Source organism: Peromyscus leucopus, chromosome 7 (genome assembly GCF_004664715.2).
Source record: "Peromyscus leucopus breed LL Stock chromosome 7, UCI_PerLeu_2.1, whole genome shotgun sequence".
Lineage (NCBI taxonomy): Eukaryota > Metazoa > Chordata > Mammalia > Rodentia > Cricetidae > Peromyscus > Peromyscus leucopus.
In genome coordinates, this window is record NC_051069.1 from 69,343,313 (window position 1) to 69,367,447 (window position 24,135).

General features: G+C 44.5%; 1 protein-coding gene across 3 annotated transcripts in view; it reads left to right on the plus strand.

Annotated features, from left to right (window-relative positions):
• The first annotated feature begins 7,114 nt into the window (after positions 1–7,114).
• Positions 7,115–24,135, plus strand: part of Senp6 (SUMO specific peptidase 6) — a 95,619-nt gene continuing 78,598 nt past the window's right edge. The window contains exon 1 of one of the 3 annotated variants that reach the window (XM_028879845.2): positions 7,115–7,757. In XM_028879845.2, the coding sequence (XP_028735678.1) occupies positions 7,706–7,757 (52 nt within the window). In that variant the 5' untranslated portion in view covers positions 7,115–7,705. The remainder of the gene's footprint in view (positions 7,758–24,135) is intronic. The other 2 variants (XM_028879846.2, XM_028879847.2) reach the window with 2 other exon arrangements.

The window sequence follows — 24,135 nt, forward strand, 5'->3', positions numbered from 1 at the left end:
CTACACATACTATTTTCCCTATAGTTACATAACTATGAAATCCTTTAGTTTGTAAATTGACTACTGGAAAAGGTGAATAACAGTAACCGGTAATAAAACTGAACAACTATAATTGCTATAGATGGATCTTAAATGTACCTGCAGATGCATGTGCTAAGGGGTTGGCCCCCAGGGTGCTGCTATTGGGCAGTCATCCTGCCTGTAGGAAGTAGGGCCCAGTAGGAGGTGATTGAGGGCATGGCTTTGCATGAGACTGTGTGACCTTGGGAGAGTGTCTTTGGTCCCTGACTTACCTAAAGCAAGTTTTTCTCCCCAAGGTAGTTGTCTCATCTTTTTCTGATTTGGGGGATGCAGGAGGGTGGGTGCTTGCAATTGATCCTAAGGCTTTACGCATGTTAAGCAAGTGCTCTACCACTGCACAATAGTCCCAGCTGCTTTCTCTTATTTTCCTATTCCAAAAGACCATAGTCCCATGGTGGATCTAACACAAATGCTGGAGTTCTCTTCTCTCTTCTCTCCTCCCCCTCCTCCTCTCCCTCTTTCTTTTTGGAGCTAGACTGGCCTAGAACTACGGAGCCCAGAGTAGCCTCAAACTCATGGCGGTTCTCTATCAAACTCCCAAGCGATCCTTTCTTTAACCTCCTGAGGTCTAGGATTATAGGCTTCATTCACCATACCCAGTTCAGGTTGACCTTTCAATCAGTTTGTTTTCGTTGGTTTCTTTTGTTTGACTGACCTTTTGAAATAAGCCCTTAGCTACACAGGATGATTTAAGCCTGTAATCCTAGCTACTCTGAAGTCTGAGACTGGAAGATTGCAAATTCAAGTCTGTTTGGGCTACAAGTGAGTTCAAGGCCAGTATGGGCAACTCAGTGAGATCCTATGTCAAAATAAAAGTCAAAGCCAGGCCTGAGGCCTGTAATCTGAGCTCTCTGGAGGTGAAGGCAGAAGGATCAGGAGTTTGCCGGCAGCCTAGGCTATATGAGACCTGGTCTCTAAAACAGAAGAAAGGGGGAGGTGACTAAAGAGATAGGTCGCTGGTAACGCTTTTGTTTTACATGTGTGAAGACCTGAATTCAGATCTTGCCAAGTCCCTGTTCTATTGCTGTGAAGAGACACCATGACCATGGCAACTCTTATAAAACATCAATTGCAGGCTTACACTTGCAGAGGGTCAGTCCATGATCCTCATGGCAGGAAGCAGACAGGCATAGCACTGAAATAGTAGTTGAAAGTTTTACAACCTATTCCCACAGGCTGTAGGCGGAGACAGCAAGATTGGGCCTGGCTCAGGTTTTGAAACCTCAAAACCTACCTCCAGTGACACACTACCTCCAACAAGGTCATACCTCCTAATCCTTCCCAAATAGTTTACTAACTGGGGACCACATATTCAAACATCTGAGCCTATGGGGGGCCATTCTCATTAAATCTACCACAGATTCTCAGAATCAATGTCAAAAAACCAAACAAGGCAGGCAGTGGTGGACCACACCTTTAATCCCAGCACTCAGGAGGCAGAGGCAGGCAGATCTCTGTGAGTTTGAGACCAGCCTGGTCTACAAATGGAGTTCCAGGAAAGGCACAAAGCTACACAGAGAAACCCTGTCTCAAAAAACCAAAGCAAGCAAACAAACAACAACAACAACACAAAAAGACAAAAAACTCAAGCATGTGACACATGCCTTTAATACTGTGGATGGCAATTTGGGAAGCAGAAAGGCAAGATGAGAGGCAGAGACAGACAGATCCCTGGAAAGTCACTAGTAAAGTTCCAGGTCAGCTATAGACCCTGTTTCAAATGGCAGAAGATACCTGATGACCAATATCTAGGTCCTCTGACCTCTACAGTATGCAGACCTGGAACCACATATGCATTCTCCCACCCCCAGAGAGGGAAAATAAAAATATGTTAGAGTGCTTGTCTCACATGGATGCACTGGATTACATCTCCAGAACTGGGGAGACTATCTCCACAAATCTGGGAAGGAGGGAACACAGGAAATTATTGATAGAAAATGATTGGGACAAACTGGTCCATATTAACAATAAAATAGCATCCTGGTTTGAGTACACATATTTTTTGAGAACACAGTTATCTTGGTTTTTGTTTCTTTTCATCTTTTTGAGACAAGCTTTCAGGAGTTGGACAGCCTGGAATTCGCTATGGAGACTAGGTTGGCCCTGAGCTCCTTGGGTGGTTCCCCTACCTCTATCTCCCAAGTGCTGGTATTACAGGAATGCAACTCCGTACCCAGCTTTCATGTGTGTGCTGAAACCACTGAAGTAGCCTACAGCTAAGCGGGCCAATGTCGGCAGAGCTCTGAAGTGGACGTGGTGACAAAGCATTCTAAGGCTACAACAGCGTGGAAATGCTTTCCGGTACACAATGCTTTCCGGTACACAATGCTTTCGGATAAAAGCTAACAGACTGTGGAGAGGGAATTGTCGCTGTTATAAATCAGGATAGTAAAACTAGAGTACACATGTGTACAGGCACACATTTCCGGTAAATTAGAGGAGTGCTCAGCTTGTAGCGGGTGTTTTATTCTGTAATAAGCAGTAAGGCTGAAGCGGAGAGCACAGAAGTACCCTGTGGCAGGGTTAGGGCCAGGCCGGGCCTCACATATACCAAACGCACACGTGCCTTATATACAGTTGAGCTCCATCCCTAGCCCCCCAAAGTTTCTTTAATGAAATAATCAGATAAAACAAAACATCCTATTATTTACTGTTAATTACCCACTCATATAAACCGAAAATAACCTAACTTTTCTCCTTTATGTTTTATGCCAAAATTAAAATTTCCTGAAGTTGGCTGATAGTTGAATGGCGTTTGCTAAATTTATATGATAAAGACATGGTACTAAAGAGGGTTAAGACAAACTTATTTTTTATTCTGAAGTTTATTACTATAGTGTATGTGAGTGTGCGGAGGTCAGAGGACAACTTTCAGAGAAGGTTTCCTCCTCCCACCTTACTTGGGGACAATTCTCATTTCACTGCATCTCATCTTGTGGAGTGATGGGATAGCAGAAGCACACCACCAATTGGGGCTGTGAAAAATAGTTTATTCACTACTATTTTTCTCTGTGTGTCTGTGGATATGAGTGTACATGTGGAGGTCGGCGAACACACTTGTAGAGTCGGTCTCTCCTTTTACCTCTACCTGGGTTCCCAGGGTCGAACTGTGGTCATCAGGCTTGCACAGCAGGTGTCTAGCCATACGCCACCTTCTGAGCCATATCAACAGCCCTGCATTGTTTTTTTGTTTGTTTGTTTGTTTGTTTGTATGATCTTCAGGGGTTGAAGGCTTGCCGAGCAAGTGCCTTTTCCTGTTGAGTCAACTTGCTTAGCCCATGGCTGGCTTTTAATCAAAATTGAATAACTACAATAACTGCGTTTGAATTAGTCATCAGTAATTGTAGCGATGTCCACAAGCTTCAAAAATGTATGCATCAAGAAGGACTAATGTAGGCATAGTGGTACATACCCATATACCATCCAGCATTGAGGAGGCTGAGACAACAGGGGCTTGGGTTTTATAGGGAGACCCTCCCTCAGAAAAAAGGGGAGAAGAGGAGAAAGGGGTTGGCTAACTCAGTAGTTTTGAGAATATACCGAATATATAGTTACAGAAGCACCTTCTAAATACAAAATTTTCTAGGTCCTGAATGCTGAATAAACACACAATACTACTACTGATTCTTGGTTGATCATACGCATTAGGAGTAATGGTGATTTGAGGGAATATCACTACAATATGCCTGAGTATGGAAAGGCTTTCTAGTTGCAGGCTCAGTATGAGAATACCTCAACTAGGAAGGAATTTAAAAGACAGCTGAAATCTCACTCTAGAAGTATAGCCCTCAATGAGCTGTGACTGCATCTTGGGAACCTGTTAGAAACACAGTTTCTCTAGTCTCACTCTAGATGCATTACGTCAGACACTCTGGGATTTGGGTGAAACAGTGTTTTGTAACAAGCCTTCAGGTGGTTGGTTTAGTCCAAACTTCTGCTTTAAAATAGGAATGATGGTGCTCCACAGACACTAACTGGAATTACTAACACTTAAAAGTAAAGCAGATGGTGGCACATGCCTTTAATCCCAGGATTTGGGAGGTAGAGCCAGGTAGATATCTGTGAGTTCGAGGCCAGCCTGGACTACAGAGGGAGATCCAGGACAGGCTCCAAAGGTACACAGAGAAACCCTGTCTTGAAAAACCAAAACCAAACCAAAACAAAACAAAAAATCCCAAAATAAAGAAATGAAGCAGTAGCTGTTGTCTGAAAAAGCCCAATTCAGTTATCTATGTAACTATGTATGTAACTATGTATGTAACTATGTATCTATGTATCTACGTATCTATCTATCTACCTACAGAATTTCACTATGTAGACCAGGCTAGCCTTGAACTCACAGAGATATGCCTGTACGTAGATCCTCTCAAGTGCTAGGTAGGACTAGAGGCATGTACCACCACAGTAACTTAAATTCTTTTAAAATGACAACGCTTTCTAATTTCCCACTCTGTGTATTAATTTCCATATATATATATATATATATATATATATATATATATATATATTTGGTTTTTCGAGACAGGGTTTCTCTGTGTAGCTTTGTGCCTTTCCTGGGACTCACTTGGTAGTCCAGGCTGGCCTCGAACTCACAGAGATCCGCCTGCCTCTGCCTCCTGAGTGCTGGGATTAAAGGCGTGCGCCACCGCCCGGCTCATATTTTTGTTTTGAGGTGAAGTTTTACTGTGTAGCCCTTGCTGGCCTGGAACTCCCTATGTATACCAGGCTAGCCTCAAACTCATAGAGATCGGCCTTCCACGTACTAGGATTACAAGTATGAGCTACCACAGTGGGATAAATCACTGTATTGCTAAGTTGGCAATTTAGCCCAAGTTTATCATAGTACAGTTGTGTAAGGTCAGAAGTCAACAATCTGTCTCACTGGGCTAAAATCAAGGCTCTAAGTTCTTTCTCTAGACTCCAGGGAAGACTCGATTTCTTCACCTTTGCCATCTACCTGCATCTTTTGATTCCTGGTACCTTCTTTCACAAAGCCAGCATGAATTTTTTAAATGAGAGGCATACTTTCTTTATATTTTGTAAGTAAGACTAGTCACCCCTTGTCTACCTATTTATCGACATGCCTCAGTATTAAACTGAGTCATCAGCACAGGCTATGTCTTTCAAAGACTATCCCCACAGGATCATCTATTTCCTTAGGCAATAAAAATACAAATTATAACACATTACATTCATTATGTTACTTTTATGAAATCAGTATAGATTACTGAAGTCACCATAACAAAAGATATTAAGTTATTGTTTGTTTTTTCTTTGAGACAAAGTTTCACTGTGTAGCCCTGGCTGGCCTGGAACTCCCTATGTATACCAGGCTGGCCATGAATTCAGAGATCTGTCTTCCTAGTACTAGGATTACAGGTATGAGCCACCACAGTGGGATAAGATAAAGAGTTATCAAAAGTTTCCTATGTGAGTCTTGGTTAATAAGCAACTGGGTTAGAAGGTAAGTGCTCAGAGATTTACTTAACAAGTATTTTTGAATCATTTTAATTGCTATTGAGTTTTCACTGATACACAGCATGGATTTTTGTTTTTTAAAGATGGATACCGAAGGATTTAAGGAACACGCTAGGCAGGGTGTGATGGTGCATTCATTCCTGTAATCCTAACACTTGGTATGCTGAGTCAGGAGGATCAGAAGCTCAAGGCCATTTTTCGCTACAATTCGAATTCAGGGCCAGCCTGGGATACTACAAACCATGTCTCAAAAGCCAAAAGGTGCTGGATATGGTGGTTCACACTTTTTCTCCCATTACTTGGGAGGCAGAGGAAGAGGCAGAGGCAGGGGGTGGCAGATTTCTGTGAGTTTGAAGCCAGCCTGGTCTACACAATGAGTTCCAGGCCAGCCAGGGCTATATAGTGAGACCCTACCTCCAAATTAGGGGGTAGGGGGTTGTAGATACAGACTCAGAAGTTTGGTTCCAAGTGCCCACACGGAGGTCACAATGGTCTCTAACTGTAGTTCCAGAAGATCTGAGGTACCGTCTTCAGGCCTCTGAAGGAACTGCAGGCATCAGGGTGCGCAAATGTAAACACAGGCAAACACACACACACACACACACACACACACACACACACACACACACACACACACACAAATATCTTTTTTTTTAAAGAAGAATGCTTATTAGCAGAGGACACACCTAAGGGACTTGTATTTCAGGTGTGATACTACAGGGTAACTTTTTTTCATTTCTGCATTTTCCATGGATTTTTTTTTTTTTTTTTTGAGAAAGGATCTCAGGTCGCCTTCCAAGATCCACTCGCCTCTGTCTCACCAGGCGCTGGTTTTAAAAGCCTGTGCCACCACACCCAGTGTGTAAGAAAAAAACCCCAAAAGCTCGAATATTATATCATTGTCTGAGCCATAGCCTGGTATGGAGGCCGGCGTTTTAGGTCTCAGGCACCTAGATGACAAAGGTCTTCCCTTTCTCACACACCCAAAGCGTACGGGGCTCAACCTCAACACATTGTTTTGTAGATGGACGTGAGCACACATTATCTCCCAAGGCGACTGCATGACCTCGCTCCGTGTTTTTGTTTGTTTGTTTGTGTTTTGTTTTTTTCTTCCCATGGCACATGTTTGAAATTCGAAGGCCCCCTTCCAAGACAAGAACTCGGAGCGGCTCCTTCCCCGTTCGTGGTGCCCCGGGATGGCAGAGACTAGACCTCAAGCAGCCGGGCCTGGAAAGCGCTCCCAGGCCGGGTCTGCCATGGGGCCTTCCGGGGAAGGGGTTTTGTTCGCACCGCGCCTAGGCCGGGCGGCCGCCACGCTGGGGCCTGCGGGCCGAGGGAGCCCCCGGGCTTGGGTTCGGCCGCTGCCGCGGGGGGGAGAAGCCCAGGCCCGCAGGGAGAGGCGTTGGGGCGGCGGCGGGGCGGGCCCGGAGCCCCGTGGGGGAGGAGCGGCGACGGGGCTGCTGTGGCGACCGACGCTCGGCGGCGGCGGCGGAGACCCACCCCCGTCCACATGGACAGTCGCCGAGGCCTGGGCTTGATGCTCTGACGCCTGGGCGGGGTGGGCGGGCGAGCGGCGGCCACTGCTGGAGCAGCGAGGGGTCGCGGGCGCCTGACGGTCGCGGAGCCCTCGCTCGGCTCAGGCGCGGCGCTTGCGGCCATTTTACGGCCCGGGACGCGGGGAGGCGTGTGCGCGTTCGCCTCCCTTCTCCGTCCCCGGGGCCGGCGGCGGAGCGGAGCTTCTCGGAGGCCCGGCGCGGGCGGTGGATGGGGCGTCGTGGGCCCAGGGCAGCCGGTGGACCCGGGAAGCAGCCGCTGCCGCCGCCGCCGCCGCCGCAGCGCCGCCGCCGCCGCTGCTCGCGGTCCCCGGTCGGAGCCTGAGGAGAAGCAGCCCAGGCCGCGGGGCCTCACCGCCTGCCGTCCGCCCGACACAGGCCCGGGGCGCGTCGGCCAGCTTTTGTGTCGGGGGTGGTGGTGGTGGGGGAACCCGGCCGGCCGGCGGGGAGCGTCGCTCGCTCGCGGACGACCGAGCCCGAGACCCGCCAACCTGCGGCTGCTACCCTCCCGCCGCGCGGCCCCTGTTCCCCGCGAGCACCGCGGCGGTGCCGGCCATGGAGTAAGGAGGAGGAGGCGGCGTGGGAAGAGGAAGATGGCGGCGGGCAAGAGCGGCGGCAGCGCGGGGAAGGCTATTTTTCTGGAAGGTACGTTCGTGGCTCCCCCTCAGGGGGAGGGTGTTGAGGCGGGGGTGGTGGTGGGGTGGGACATTCGCGACCCCGGGGGTCCTCCGGGCCGTGATCCTCAGCTGTGTGCTCCAGGTGGGCCTGGGACCGCAGGGGTCCGGGAGGTCGATGGCGGGCCAGGGGAACGCGCCGCGGGCGCGCCGAGTTCGGGTCCGCCCGGGGCGAAGGCTCGGGCAGGCCGGCGCGAGGCGAGCCGAGGCCCGGGGCGGCCTGCGACCGGCACGCCGGAAGGCTTGGACCGGTCTCCCCATCTCCTTATTTTTAATGATTTATTTATTTATTTTTTTTACCCCCAATGGCCGCTCTCGCGGGTGAGAGCCGGCTGCTGCACTCGGGGCTTGCTCCGCGTTCGTGGAAAGTTTCAGACGGAGAAGCTTGGTGAGAGTCGGCCGACCCCGGCAGGCAGGGGAGAGGGGAGGGAGTTGTCGTGTCCCGGCCTCCCTGGTTGGAAGCACCCCAGGCTGGCCGCTGCCCCGGGGGTGCAGGTTAGACCCGAGAGTCTAAGGCGATGTGTTTGGGGATACTTTGTAAAACAGTGTATAGGAGGGGGAAAAAAAAAGAAGAGAGAGAGAGAGAAGGAGCTTCACGGTGTCAGTTTGGGGACCGGCAGGGAAGCTAAGAGAGTTAGGGTGTTTCCATTTTTAGTCGCTTATGAGGCAGAGTTAACTCTCTTTCAGTTGGTGGACTAAGCCGGTTAAAAGGTTTGTTTTGGTTGGGGGGTGTTGGTCAGTGGGATTGGCTCTTGTCTGTGCCTGTATAAAGACCATCACAATACAGCTACATTTAATTACAGCTGTGGACCGGGGACGTAAACGTTCACACGACTTTAATTTTTCTGGTAATTGAGTTTATGAAGTGGGGGGGGGGAGAAAAGTTTGCCTTGCTTTGCAAGCCAGACTTTATATAAAAAGTGATGAAACCTTTCTCTGATTTTCCTCACAAGATAAAGAAGGCTTGCGTGTTTTCCTGAGTTCATTTCATATGACCTCCACACTAACACTAGTTTGACCACGGTAGGTAACCTGTCAACAGGCGGAGACAGGAGCGGTTTGTAGTGCTGTGCCTGTTGGTTTTTGTGTGGAAGTTGGAAACTCAATAGATGGCTTTCTGATGTTCATATTCACCAGGAAGAGGGTTAGACTCGTAGGCTTTTGTAAATTTTGGGCTTCTGTAGGCCTCTAATTCAGCTTAAACTCTGTGTGGATAAGCACAGGGCGGCCAGAACAAGCACCACGCCATCTCTAACAGATTGATGCCATTGTTGATGGCTTTAGTTTATCCTAACTTAGTGTCTATAAATGTACAGATGTGAACATTTGGTTTCCACCTTGTCTCATTCAGTAATTAAAATAAATAGTTGTGAGACAGGGGCACATGGTGTAGGCCAGACCAGACTTGAACTTCTGGAAATCCTCCTGCCTCTGCTTCTCAAACACTAGGATTACAGCCATGAGGGTTTTTAGGATTTATTATTTTTAAAACCTTTTCTTAAGCATTTATTTTCTGTGTATGACTCTTGGCCTGCATGTGTGTACAGCCTGTGCAAACCTGGTGCCCACAGAGGTGAAAAGATGGCATCCTGTCACCCGGAACTGCAAGTATTTGGTTGTGAGCCACCATATAGGTACAGCAGCTGGTCTTGACTCATGAACCATCTCTCCAGCCCCTAGCTTTAATATTTTAAAGATCCCTATATTATGCTTTGGTTTCTCTGACAGTAGTTTTGAAAAATGTAGGTTTTTCTTAACTCCTCAAAAATTTTTGGTGCCCTAGTCTATTTGGTTGGAATAAAACAGTGAATGAAGTCACTACCTTCATAGAATGTTTATTTTAATGGAAGACACTCTCAACCAGTAAAAGAACCAAGCAATGCATTTAGAACAGTCTTACCCGCAGTTTTCAAAACTTCCAGCAGTTTACTGAGGTCTGCTCAGACTTGACATCTCTCTGTAATGTTTTGGTGCCTCCTGTGCTCAAAAATCTGCACATGTGTACATGGAATACTGTTTTATGTTCTTGTCAATTTATCCAATGATTTCTTTCTACTTTCCAGCCTTTTAGAAATAAAAGCGCTGTTGAACCAATTAACTTGTAGTTTTACTGTCATATTCTTTTATCTAGAACACCTTTGCTGTTAATGAATAAACTAGATCATTACGATGTGATCAAGGCTGCAGAATAAGCATGGAGAGCTTCACAGGCAGATCTCTGAGTTCGAGGTCAGCCTGGTCTCTAGAGCAAGTTCCAGGACAGCGAGGGCTACACATAGAAACCCTGCCTTGAAAAATCAAAACAAAAAAGGAAAGAAACAGAGAAGGAAAGGTAGAAAGAAAGAAAAAAAGAGAAAGAGAAAGAAAAGAAAGAAAGGTGTCTTTAAAGAGGTGATGCCAAATACACACCTTAATCATGAGATGTTTCAAAGGAGGTGATACACATGAGGGTTCAGAGGTGGTGTGTGGTTTCACTGCTTAGAATAAAGGGAGAGAGTGGTAGAAGCTCTGTGGTACAGGATTGTAATTATGTCTCATTCCAAGTAGTAGGAAGCCATTGGCGAACTGGGAGCAAAAAAGTGTCCTCCTAGGATTTACACATACATGTATGTCTGCTGTACTTGCTTAGTAGTAGAGTGCTTGCCTTTTCCATAAAGTCTTGGGTTTGATCCCCAGCATGGCATAAAACAGACGGGTGGTGAACACCTGTAACCCCAGTGCTAGGGAGGTGGAAGCAGGAGAATCAGAAGTTCAAGGTCATCGCTGTGTGATACATGAGACTTTTTTTTTTTAAGGTCACTTTGGCTGCCCTGTCTGCAATAAATTACAAAAGTGTAAGAATAAAAGGGAGATGAATTACAAACAAAACATTGTAGCAATCTTGGTAGAAGTTAGCCTGGCTTGAAAAATGGAAAAGGAGAGTCGGGAGGTTGAAGATAGTTCGGTATAGAGTTTATAAGATTTATTCATAAATACCTACTTAAAATGAGAGTAAAGAAAGACTCCAAGATCATTCTTTGAGGTTTGGTATGAGGTACTGGGAACTAGTGCCATTTATAGTGAATGGACCGAGAAGTAATGGTAATGCTCTGCTGGGCCCCAAACATTCATTTGAGAGTGAATGTTTGCTATCTTTGCTCTAGAATATGTTTTATGTATTAAGGAGAATTCTATGTAATTCTGCGTTGTTTTGTAACTTCTCTATTGGACCTTCTGTATTGTCCTTGTGTTGAATTTTCTTACCACCTTAGACTTTCTTACTTATATTCTTGTACTGATGTCACATACCCCTTTCACTTGTCATCATTTCAGCAGGTTTCTCTGTTCATTTAGCATGCTGTGTTTAGTCACTACACAGAGGTGCGTGGTGGTTTCTTGAGTCTCCTGAATAGTAAGGAGACTCAATAGTCAGAATCATAATCATAAAATTACAGCTGTCATGTACAGTAAGAGTTTTATCTATCAGGTTGCTGTAGAGGGTGAGTAGGAGAAGGAGTGGTGGCGAGACAGTAAACTGGAAGGAGCAGGGCACGTGTGAGGGGCGAGAACAGTGCCAAAGGGACCGGCGTGGTGAGGCCGACAGCCACACTCTGAGTTTGCCTCACAAGATACGGGGTCCTGTGGAGACAGCGTGAGGGGTGGCAGAGCACTAGGACTACAGCTTGCTATTCCACCTCCCTTTTGATGTTCTCTCTCCTCTTGTTTCCCTGTGGCACTCTAACAAGGTCGCTCGCTCTCACATTTGTTTATATGTATGCACTTACTTATAGCTAGTTTGCTTTCTCTTTACCTGTTTTCTGCAATCTGAATTACTTTCGATATTCCTTTCTCCTGGTGTGTGTGTGTGTGTGTGTGTGTGTGTGTGTGTGTGTGTGAGAGAGAGAGAGAGAGAGAGAGAGAGAGAGAGAGAGAGAGAGAGAGAGAGCGAGAGAGCGCACACGAGTGCACGAGGTCAAAACTGCATGGGTTCCTGCCTATGTATGAAGAGGCCGAAGGTCAAAGTGTCTTCTATCACTCTACACTTTTTTTTTGGAAGTCTTAAAAACATGTTTATCTTATTTATGTGTATGTGCACCACATACATGACATACATGCAGGAGCCTGCAGAAGTCAGAAGAGATATTGGAGCCCCTGTATTGGGGTTACAGAAGGTAATACCTGGGTGCTGGGAACTGAACCCAGGTCCTCTGAAGAACAAGTGTTCTTAACTCCTAAGCCATCTCTCTAACCTTTAAGTGTGTTTCTTCTTTCTTTCCTTTTTTTTTTTTTTTGATGATGCATGTATTTGCTCCTGTTTATGTGTGCAGATGTGAGCACACACTTGCCGCAGTGTACATGTAGAGGTCAGAGGACAACTTCAGGTATCAGTCCTTGTCTACTTCCTTGTTTGAGACAGAGTCCCTTCCTTTTGTTTACCTGAACTCTGGGAACTGGCCTGCTGGCCTGCCTGCCTGACTGGAGAGGAGCTGGGATTGTATAGCACTGGCTTTATGTGGCTCTGGAAATGGGAACAGTTTCTCATGCTGCCCATGAAGCTCCACCCATTGAACCATCTCCCCAGCCCTTCACCTTATTTATTCATTTTACTGAGCCAACTATTTGTTCATTTCTTTTATTCCAAGGTTCTTTGAGATTCTTTGCTAGAGATAGTCCTTAACCATCACACAATTGCATCCAACCATTTCCCATTTCCTGTCACCAACCTTAATTAGGTTGATTTTGTTCTTAACACAAAGTGCCTCCACCAAGTTGACGTACATAGGCTCATCACAGTTGTACTCCAGCGTATAAAGATAGGTGTGGGGCTTGGTCCAAGGCTTTGGCAGCTTCACAAATTCCACATGCTAAGCCATCATGGATGAGGGAGATTTGTATCATCTCTTGTAAAGTAGTACTAACATCCCTTCAGTCTCCAGCAACAGTGCCTTCCTAGACCATGGTTATTTGGGAAGCTGAATTTTGTATGCACCTGAGCTTCAGCACCAGGGGAAACTCCACTTTATTTTTCAACACAGAATCTCTCACTGAACCTGAGGCTTGTGATTCAGCTAGACTGGCTGACTTGGCAAATCTCCTCTGGGATCCTCTTGTTTCTTCCTTCCAGTGATGAGCATACGTGCATGTGTTGTTTTACATACAGCAATTGTGATTTCTAATTTAATTGATTTGTAGCTACAGAACATCCTTTACATAATTTTAATTAAAACATTCTTGAGACTTTATTTTTATCCCCCATAATGTATTCTGTCTTGGAGAATGTACTTGAAAAAAATGGCTAGGTGGTGGTGGCACACACCTTTAATCCCAGCACTTGGGAGGCAGAGGTGAGCAGATCTCTGTGAGTTCAAAGCCAGCTTGGTCTACAGATTGAGTTCCAAGACAGGCTCTAAAGCTACACAGAGAAATGCTGTCGGGGGCGGGGTGGGGGGTGGGGGAGGAGGTTGTAAAAAAAGGGGCATGTTCTGTAACAGCAGAGTGGTCATGTTCTGTAAGTGTCAGGTGCAGCAGTAAGTAGATGGTGGTTAAGTCTTCCCTTTTAGTGCTGGCCTTTTAAACTCTGGGAGATGACCTTGAACTTTTGATCCTCCTGCCTCCACCTCTGGCACTGTACAATCACCGCGCCTAGTCTATATGGTGTTAGGAATTAAACTCAGCATTTACTCCATGCTGACTAATCACTCTAACAACTGAGCTACATCCCAGCCTCCACCTGGCATTTTATGTGGGAGATACATCCGAACTCTGGTCTTCATGCTTTTGCAGCAAGCATGTTATCCAGCCATTTTACCAATCCCTCATTTTTTCCCCCCATGAAATAGCTTTTCTACCTTTCCATTCTTCTGGAATTTGCAGCAATCCTTATGCTAGGGTACACTATGCCCAATTGTCCCTTTCTAAGGTGTGTGTGTGTGTGTGTGTGTGTGTGTGTGTGTGTGTCTGTGTGATGATAATGAATGACTTTTTTTATCTTCTAAATTTTTAGTCCCATTTATTTATTTACTATATAGGTCAGAGGACAATTTGGTGGGAGTTGATTCTCTCCTTACTGTGTGGATCCTGAGGACTGAACTAAATGAAATGTTCAGCCCACTGAGCTATTCTCCCTTCCCTCCCCTTGGTTCTGAATCAGCAAAATGCTTCTGTCGCCATTGAGAAGTGATTTCTATTATGTTTAGCCATACTCTAAATGTGAATTTAGTTTAGAACTCAGTCAGTTTGCCAGTTTCACGGGACAGCAACTTTTAATAACTATCTCTTGAACTCAGTTTGTCCTTCCATGGAGTGTGGGCAAGGCCTTTAGCTTTAGTTTACTCAAAAACCTCTTCATTTAGTATTGCTTTTCTTTGTTTGTTTGCCTTGTGTGTGTGTGTTGAGGTAGGGGGATTCTCAGTGTGTAGCTCAGGGTGAGTCCTCTAACTGATGGACATTTTACATCAGTTAGATGTAAATGGAAGCCTCAGCTTCCATTGCTGGGATTGTAGGCATGAGCCTGCATACCTGGTTAAACTTGTGTTGATTTCCTTTTAGGAATTGCTTCCTGATGCATTTAATCCTTACTTACGACTGTTTCCTGTTTTCAGTTCAATCCAAGTGATACCTTTTATTGCTCGATGAAGCAGGATGCTCACGTGAAGCAGAAGAGTAGAATTATATTTATATAAACATAATTCTTAGTAGAAATGCATTTGGAATATGAACTCGGAAGCCAGAATGCTGTGATCCCACCCCTGGCTATATTATTTAACAATTTATCTTGTCTGGGCTTTCTTCTCAGTTGTAAAACAAAGATAACTGGGTTGTGTTAGTGAGCTATCTGCCAGAGTGACAAAATACTGAGAAAACCAGTTTAAAGAGAAAAGGTTTATTTCAGTTGGTAGTTTGAAGTCTTTGGCACATGGTTAGTTGGTCTGTAGTTTTGTGCCTTATGGTAAAGCAGTTTATCATGATAAGAGCACATGGTGAAGAAAGTTACTCACTTTGTAGTGCTGAGACATGAAAAAGAGAGGGCAGTGGTCTGATAACCTTCAAGGGAATGGTCTTGATGACTTAACTTTCTTCTCTGAGGCCCCACCTCATCATGGTGGCTTCGGTGAGCATGACCTTCATATCTCGTTTGTATGACTATTTGGTTCCCAGTTGGTAGAACTGTTTGGGAAGGATTAGGAGGTGAAGCTTTGGGGGAGGTGTGTTACTGGGAACACGGTTTGAAGTTTCAGAAGACTTAATGCCATCCCCAGTGTGCCCTCTCGGCTTCCTGCTTGATCAAATGTGAGTTCTCAGCTGTTTCTGTCCTCATTCCTTTGCTGTATTGTGAACTTTACCTCTCTGAGATCATAAGTCCAATTAAACATTTCGTTTATACATTGCCTTGATAATGGGTATTTTGTCAATAGAAAAGTAACTAGGACTTCAGTATAGCAATTATACCTTTAACACATGGGAGGATAGTTACCTATAGCAGTTACCTCCTAAGATTACTATGAGTATTAAGTGAGTTTTTAATGTATTACATATGTAAAACAATCCCAGTCATTTAATAAGCACCATGTGTGTGTTAGTGCTATTATTTTCTTTTTCTTTTTTCTTTTTTTTCTCCGAGACAGGGTTTCTCTGTGTAGCTTTGGAGCCTGTCCTGGAACTCACTCTGTAGCCCAGGCTGGCCTAGAACTTATAGAGATTCACCTGCCCCTGCCTTCACCTCCGAGTACCTTTAATCCCAGTACTCGGGAGGCAGAGGCAGGTGGATCTCTGTGAGTTCGAGGCCAGCCTGGTCTACAGAGTGAGTTCCAGGAAAGGCGCAAAGCTACACAGATAAACCCTGTCTTGAAAAGCCAAAAAAAAAAAAAAACCAACCCCAAAAACAAACAAACAAACAAACAAAAAAACCAAATATATTGAATATTTGAGGAACTCAAAAGGTGCAGATAGAATGGTTCTATGACCCAGAGCAAGCAAGAGATCAGATTGGAGCTTGGGACCTATGATGGCCATAGCTTTCTTCAGTGCTTATTTTTTCTTCTCCCAGTGCTTTGTTCTACATGTCTTTCCCTGAAACCCTCCAAAAGGAGGAGGGGCACTGTAGAAAAGAAGGAAACATTAGGTAGGTATGGGGCATTGTGGTTTATTGATAAGGCAGTACTGTGGGAGAGCAGAAGGAGAGGCTACTTTAGAAGGCCACCCAGACACAAGAAAAGGACAAGGGGCCACCACTCAGTGGCAAGAGTGTCAGGATGCTGCAGTTCTTTGAACTCTACACAACTCTTTCTCTTTATCCCCAAATAGTTTTTCCAGCTTCCCAACAAAGTCATAGTACAGTGGTGTTAGTTATAAGCTTTTTCCTTTTTTCTTTTTATTAAAATAGAAAAGGGGAAATTTGGTGATATTTTATTTGTATTCAAATGTTATTTGTATGTTAATAAATAAAGTTGCCCGGGGGTCAGAGCAAGCCATAGGAAAGCAGGGCAGTGGTGGCATATGCTTGTAATCCCAGCACTTGGTAGGCAGAGCTAGGTAAGTCTCTTTGTGTTCAGGGATACAGCCAGTATTGGATACACATGCTTTTAATCTCAATACCAATCATAGAAAACCTAGAGATCTATACAGACAGGCTGTGACAAGATGGTCATGTGGTTGGGTTTACAACCAATGAGAAGGCAGAACAGAAACACTATAAAAAGACAGACACACAGGAAGTAGTTCTGGTTCGGAGAGGTAGGACCACCGCAGGAGGAAGGGTAAGGTTTTAGCTCTTAGCTCTGAACTCTTGGCTTTCTTCTTTGCATTGGTTCTGTGTTTCTTATTTAATAAGACGGTTGGTTATATCTACACAGTGGTCTTCTATGCACAGTTTCTCTTTGCTTGGTTTCATTTGCCCATGATCACTTACCTACAGTCTGAAAAGATCAACTGGAAAATTCTAATAATAAACAAGTCATGGTTTCCAGTTGCACTGCATTCTGAGTAGCAAGGTGAAATCTTGGCAGGCTCCCTCTCTATCCAGCCTTCAATGCCCTTCCCCCCTTGGTGTCATTCTTTGTAGCCCTGGCTGGCCTGGAACTCACAGAGTTTGTGCTTCAATATTGGTATTCAAGGCATATGTCCCCAAGCCCAGTTGCTCCTGTCTTTTATATAATTTTTATATCCGTCACTTAGTAGCTGCCTTGGTTATAAGATTGAATGTTGTGCTATAACATTTCTTGTGTTTAGTTTTATTTAATAATGACCTTAAGGTTTAAGAGAGTAATGCTGCTTTTGACCTGAGTGTGCTATAATAGAGAAAAGGTCAGAATTCTTTAGTTACTAAGAGAGAAAAACAGCAGTAAGAGCACAAAATTTGAAGACCAATTTGTTGGCAATCCAGACTAAGAGTTATAGCCACAGTGTATGATATGTATGTAATCAACTTGGAAAAGACATTAAGTTACAAGGTTTGTGTCCACTGGGGTCGAACATGGTAGATAAGTGAAAGACTGCTACTTTTCTCAAATTACAAGGGACAGATTTTATGAAATCCAAGTTTCCAGATTCAGAACAGTTTATGAATTATAAAGGACAACAAAACAGGGCTAAGGATGTAGCTTAGTGGTAGACTGTTCACCTAGCATGTATGAGAGCCTATATCCTAGTCCTAGCACTGAGGTGAAGTGGAGTACATGCAAAGATAAAGTGACATTATCAAGTTATTAGGCTTACTTTGATCAAAAAGTGATAGAGGATTTTCTGAAACTAGGCAAAGGAAAGTAAGAACAGAAGTGAACATTACCTGGGTTATCATGAGGGAGAGAATCTTGTGCATTTTGTGGCTATAGAGAAGTTGTAGATGTAACCAACCGTCTTATTAAATAAGAAACATAGAATCAAAGAAGAAAGTCAATAGATCAGAGCTAAGAGCCTTACCGCCTGCTGTAGCTAGCTTCTTAAGCCAAGAGACCTCTCCGAAAAAGACCTACTTCCTGTGTGTTTGTCTTTATATAGTCTTTCTGTTCTGCCTTCTCATTGGTTGTAAACCCAACCACACGACTGCCTTGTCACTGCCTGTATGTACAGCCCTCCAGGTCTTCTATGGTATTGAGATTAAAGGCATATGTCTCCAATGCTGGCTGTATCCTTGAACACACAAAGATCTACCTAGCTCTGTCTACCAAGTGCTGGGATTAAAGGTGTGCGCCACGAACACCCAGCTCTGCTATGGCTTGCTATTAGCTCTGACCCCCAAGCAACTTTATTTATTAACATACAAATAAAATCACATTTCAGTACAAATAAAATACCACCATAAGAAGTCTAATTTTTTAAAAAGATTTATTTATGTATTATGTGTATGTATTATGTATGCCTGCATTCCAGAAGAGGGCACCAGATCTCATTATAGATGGTTGTGAGCCACCACGTGGTTGCTAGGAATTGAACTGGGGACCTCTGGAAGAGCAGCCAGTACCCTTAACCTCTGAGCCATCTCTCCAGCCCCGAGAAGGCTAATTTTATGTTATTCTCATGAATATGTTCAGAGGCCTAATCTTCAAGTACTGCTCTGTTTTCTTTACTAAAAGATAAACATTCACATAGATCTGGGGATTTATGGGAGGCTCAGCTGGGTAATTTGGGGGAGGTTCATGCAACAGTTGTAGGGCTGATTCTGCCCTGGCTTGGCTACTCTGATTGCAGAGTAGCTTCATTCTGGAGTCTGGCTGGCTGGCCTTCTCCCTCTCGATGCAGTCCCAGGTATCTTTGGGTTTGGTGGTGTCTGCAGCAGGGGCTTAGACTCGCATGGGAGCCAGAGGCGCCATAGAAACGGAGAGCTGCTCTTTTGGAAGGTTTCTGTCACTTTTATCACCCCACCCTCACCCCACCCCACCCCCACCCCACCCCCACCAGGAGCTTGCTATATATATACCCCTGCCCGGCCAGATATTTACTACATAGCCTAGGCTGGTTTTGAACTCATGACAGTCCTTTTGCCTCAGCTTCCTCACTTCTGATTATAGTTTTGTCCCATTGTACCTGGAACACCTTTCCCTCCCTCCCCCCTCCTCCCTCCCCTCCCTCTCTCCTTCCCCTCTCTCCCGCTCCCTCCCTCTCTTTCTCTCTCTCTCTTTCTTTCTTTTTTGGTTTTCCAAGACAAGGTTCCTCTTTATAGCCTTGACTGTCTTGGAACTCACTTTGTAGACCAGGCTGGCCTCGAACTCACAGAGATCCGTCTGCCTCTGTCTCCTGAATGCTGGGATTAAAGGCGTGCACCACCACCGCCCTGCCATTTTTTTTTATTCTTTATGCATTTAGCATCGAGCTACAGACATATACCAATATACACATATATCCATATGCATTCTTATATAAACAATACCCACACTTACATAATTGTTTTTTTTTGGGGGGGGGGGAGACAGGGTCTCCCTGCATAGCCATGACCAGGCTGAACCTCAGAGGTCCAACCACCTTTACTTCCTGAGTAAAGGAGTAGAGCTGGGACTGAAGGTGTGTGCTGTCATAGCTGGCAGCCTTAGCGGTTTATAAGAAGCAAGCCAGATTCAGCTGCATCATAGTTTCCTACACCTGGTCTATGGTGTGCTCAGTTGGAATAACTAAGTCCTGTGTGAGTAAATTCAACTTTACCCTCCAAATTGATATCTGAAATCACGAAGTTTTCCTTTTTCTAGATATCAGCATCCTCTTACCACTATTTGATTTAAATTTGTCCTCTGGGAGTCACATGTGACTTGAAGTTACAGTTCTTTATACCATACAGTTCTTTATACCAAGGCTGAATATTTTTATCGTTGTATAAAAATTGTTTATTCAAGGTTCATAATTACTTATTGTGTTCTAACCTAGTGCTGGACAGTTGTCATAGTTAGCTTTAGTTGTTAACTTGGTGTATATGGGAAGAGGGAACCTCAATTGAAGAATTGTCTCTATCAGATTAGCATGTGGGCATGTCTTTGGGACATTTTCTTAATTGCTGATTAATGGGGGAGAGGTCAGCCCATTGTGGACTCTGCCATCAGGAGGCAGGTGAGCCTGTTATTGTATCAGAGAGCAAGCAGAGCAAGCCATGAAGAGTAAGCCAGTAAGCAGCATTCCTCCTTGGTTTCTGCTTCAGTTCTTGCCTTCAGAGTTCTGCCTTGAGTTTCTACTTTGCCTTCCCTCAAATCAACCATTTCTTTCCTCGAGTTGCTTTTGGTGATGTTTATCACAGCAACAGAAACTATGAGTTTTAAGATTCATTTTATTTTTAAGTAAGTGTGTGTGTGTGTGTGTGTGTGTGTGTGTGTGTGTGTGTGTATCTGTCTATGTCTGTCTGTCTGTGGTAGAGGGGTCTGTCTTGTCTATGGTGGTGGTATATGTGCACATGAGTGCAGGTGCCTGTGAAGATCAGAAGCATTGTGTTCTCTACAGTTGGAGTTCTAGGTGCTTTTGAGCTGCTCCATCACACCTGTACTTAATCGCCAAGCCATTTCTCCAGCCCCCAGCATCTGTATTCTGTATGTTTATGATGCATTCTCTCTATTCTGGAGAGTAATCTTTAGATTGAACATGTCCTACTAAAATAATTTGTTTTGATATTTTTATTTTTTGAGATTATAATATAATCACATCATTTCTCCTTCTATTTCCTCCCTCCAAACCATCTCCTGTACCTCCCTTACCCTCTTTCAGATTGAACTGAATTCCTACCCATCATTAAAATTTAATCTTTAGCTCCTTTAAAGTAAGTGTGTGTGTGTGTTTTATTGTAAATATGATGGGGGGATGCTCAGAGTCCAGAAGAGGATGTTGGATCCTCTTGAATAACATGTGGTTATAAGCCAGCTGATGTGGGTGCTGGGAACCAAACTCAAGTCCTCTAGAAGAGCAGCAAGTACTCTTAATTACTGAAGAGCCAGCCCCCTTTTGCTATTTTGTTTGCATCTTTCATTGACTATTATCGCCTCTCTGTTTTCCTCCTTAAATCATTGTCATTTGGTGGAAAATATAGAAGAAAAAAATGTATGTATTGAGTTGTAGGAATAGCTTAGTGTCAGAGTACTTGCCTAGTACTTTTTTCTTTTTAACCCTACATTTCACTGGAGTACAGTAGTTATAATTTCCTACTGATAATTACCAGTATTACTCATAACAGTGTGTTGATATGTAAATACTCAGGGACTTTTGAGGATTTTAAGTTTCTGCCTAGCATACATGAAGCCCTGGGTTCTATTTCCCAGCACCACATAAACTGGGCACATTGCTGCATATCTGTAATCCCAGCACTGTGCAGGTAGAGATGGTAGGGTCAGAAGTTCAAGGTGATTCACAACCACCTAGAAGTTTGAAGCGGCATAGGCTATAATGAGACCCTGTCTTCAAAAAGAAGAAAGAAAAAGAAGCACTTTAAAGGGGTTTATTCTGTTTTACAGTCTGGGAGATTTCATTGTGTTCATTATAGTGGAAGCAGGATCTGGAGGCTGGTTGATCACATTGCTTCTGTAGTCAGGAAGCACTGAGAGAGCAGGAAGTGTAGCTTGGCAGTGTACCCCCAAGACCTGCCCCCAGTGCCCCACTTCCTCTAGCAAGTTTCCACATCCTAAAGAATCTATAACCTTCCCAAACAGTGCCAAAGAGCTAGGAACCAAGTATTCAAACACATGAGCCTATGGGGGACATTTTCATTTAAACCACAGTAGTTTACAACCTAGGCTTCACTTTCACAACTTCACACAGGAGAGGACTCTGAACCTACCTCACATTGTGTGGCTTTTGTGGTTCTCTGGAAGCATGGAGGTAGACTGCATGACCCACTCATTCTTAAGTCTTTGAAAGCATGCCTGAAAAATCACTACTACAGGAACAGAGCATGGACAATGCCAAGTTTTGTCACCAGCTTCAGCTGGCCCCTGGCCCCCTGGGACCACAGTTGTGTCAGCCTCTGGATGCTTTCCAGGCTGACCCTAGCAAAACACTTTCCTGGGTGGTACCTTTTCAGCTGTGCTCTGAGTTCAAGCTCTCAGGTAATTTTGTGTTTTCACAGTGTGGAGACTTTGGTGTGTGAGATTTTGCACCTCAGGCCCCTTTGCTGTTGTCTCATGCAGAACAAGAGGTTTCCCATGAGCACTTAGAGCCACCAGCCGCCACCTTTCAGTGTGGACTCTAGATTTATACTTCCACATTTTTTTGAGGAGGGATGGGAGAGGGGGAGAAGGAGACAGGGACACATAGGGACTGGCAAAGTAGCTCTCTCTCCAGGTCTTGCTGTATAGCAATGGCTAGCTTGGAACTGACTTTGTAGACTTCCATGGCATCATATTCGCAGTGATCCCCCTCCTGCCTCAGCCTGGGCCACCTTGTCTGCTTCCTTTGTTCTCTGGTAGTTGCTTAATCTCTTTTTGAAGGAGTTCTGATTAGGGATTTTATAGAATGTCTCATTTGCAGCCTGGTCTGATGGCTCTTGATGGTTAAATTGGCATTAGGAGTTTTAGAGCAGAAAAGCAGAGAAGTGAGGTGCTTTTAAGTCTTACACTGTATTAAAAGGTTGTATGCTGTGAATAAGACATCACTATTGATGGAACCTTCAACACTTGAGTGTAGAAGTGTTTGTTGGATTTCTCCATTGCCCATTTTGTTTGTTTGTTTGTTTTTAATCCCCTGACAGGGTTTCTCTGTGTAGCCTACTGTCCTGGAACTTGTTCTGTAGACCAGGCTGGCCTCAAACTCTGCCTGCCTCAGCCTCCAGAGTGTTGGTATTGAAGGTGTGCACCACTACCACCTGGCTCTCTCCTTTCTAAATCCTCTATGGCCTTGTTTTGTTTTTATTTATTTCTTTGGAGTGAGTTAAGTCTAGCATATTCTGAAGAAATTCTCTCGGGGCGTGTACAGAACATTATTTGAAATTTTTTCTAAGGAAAATGTGTCCTTTATCCTTTGAGAAATTATATCTAACCAGTTCTGTAGTTGTGTTTTTGTCTTACTGATATGTTTATATATTGCTATTGTGCCAGCACGTGGCTGTACGCCCCTGTGTGTGCGTGAGGAGATCTGAAAAGGGTATTGGAGGTCTCCTTTATCACTGTTCACCTGTTCCTTTTGGAGGCAGGTCTCTGCTTGAACCTGGGGTTCGAATTTTCTCAGCTATTTTAGAGTAACAAGTCACAACAATCCTCTTTCTTCCCACTTAAGAGTTTGTGGTTACAGGTCAGTGATGCCCACCTTGTTACATGGATTCTGAGATCTAAATTCTGGTCCTCAGGATTGTTCAGCAAGCACTTTTAACCACTGAGCCTTCCCTCCAGCCTCTGTTTTTTTTCACTTGGAGCATTTATTGTTTGATTCTTGACTGAGTACTGCCATGTTGTCCTCTTAGTTTGGGTAGTTCATTTACAAAACAGTATGGAACAGGAGTCTGATGTCCAATGTTTAAGTGTCTCTTTTGACTGGCACTCTTAAGTTAGTTTGGCTTTTAGCATTGGTGTTCCAGTTACACTTTTCTTTTGTTTCTGCTAAGTGTCCCAGTTTAGTTTCTGGTTGCTGTTATGAAATAACATGATAAAAGTAGCTTAGGAGAAAAAAGGTTTAATTTAGCTCACAAAATTACAGTCCAATATTGCTTGAAGTCAGGGAAGCCGGAACTTGAAACACAGTCACACCCAGTAAAGAGCAGAGAGAAAACGAATGGATCATGCATATGCTCAGCTTGTCTTATCTACTTTTATGTAGTACAGGACCCCAAAACAAAATGGTGACATCTAGAGTGGGTGAGTCCTCCCCAGCTCAGCACAATCAAGACAGTTCTCCACAGATGTGTCCATAGGCCGACTGTATCCCCACTGGATTCTAGAGTCTGTTAGCTTGATAACTAAAACGAGGAGTCACAGTAAGGCAGTCAGATTTGCCACAGGCCCACTTCTAAAGAATGCAGCATACTGTGAATGTCTAGTTGCAGTGCTTCCAAATACTGGTGACCCTTTGTCAGCTCAGATATCGGAAACTAAACAGGAAGTTGTTTTAATATGGGCTTCTATGTCACATAGATTGTAAAAATTCTGGTCTCAACTCTTAGTAATTGAGGATTTGTGATTAAGAATGTTCTGCTTAGTCTATGTGGGGGGCTGTTAGGAAGTTTCACAGGTTACATAATTTGTTGACTTTTAGGGTTGGTGTGGAGTCTTTACTATGTAGCTAAGGCTGACTTCAAATTTTGTGTAGCTCGGGCTGGCCATGAACTTGTGATCCTTCTGCTTCAACCTCCCAAGCACTGGGATGACTGGTAGACACTACCATGCCAGCTATAGGTGAATTTCTCAGTGCTAGAGGCTGGGAAGTGAAATCACGGTATCCAGATTCAGTATCTGGTAGCATTTGTTTTCTCACAGATG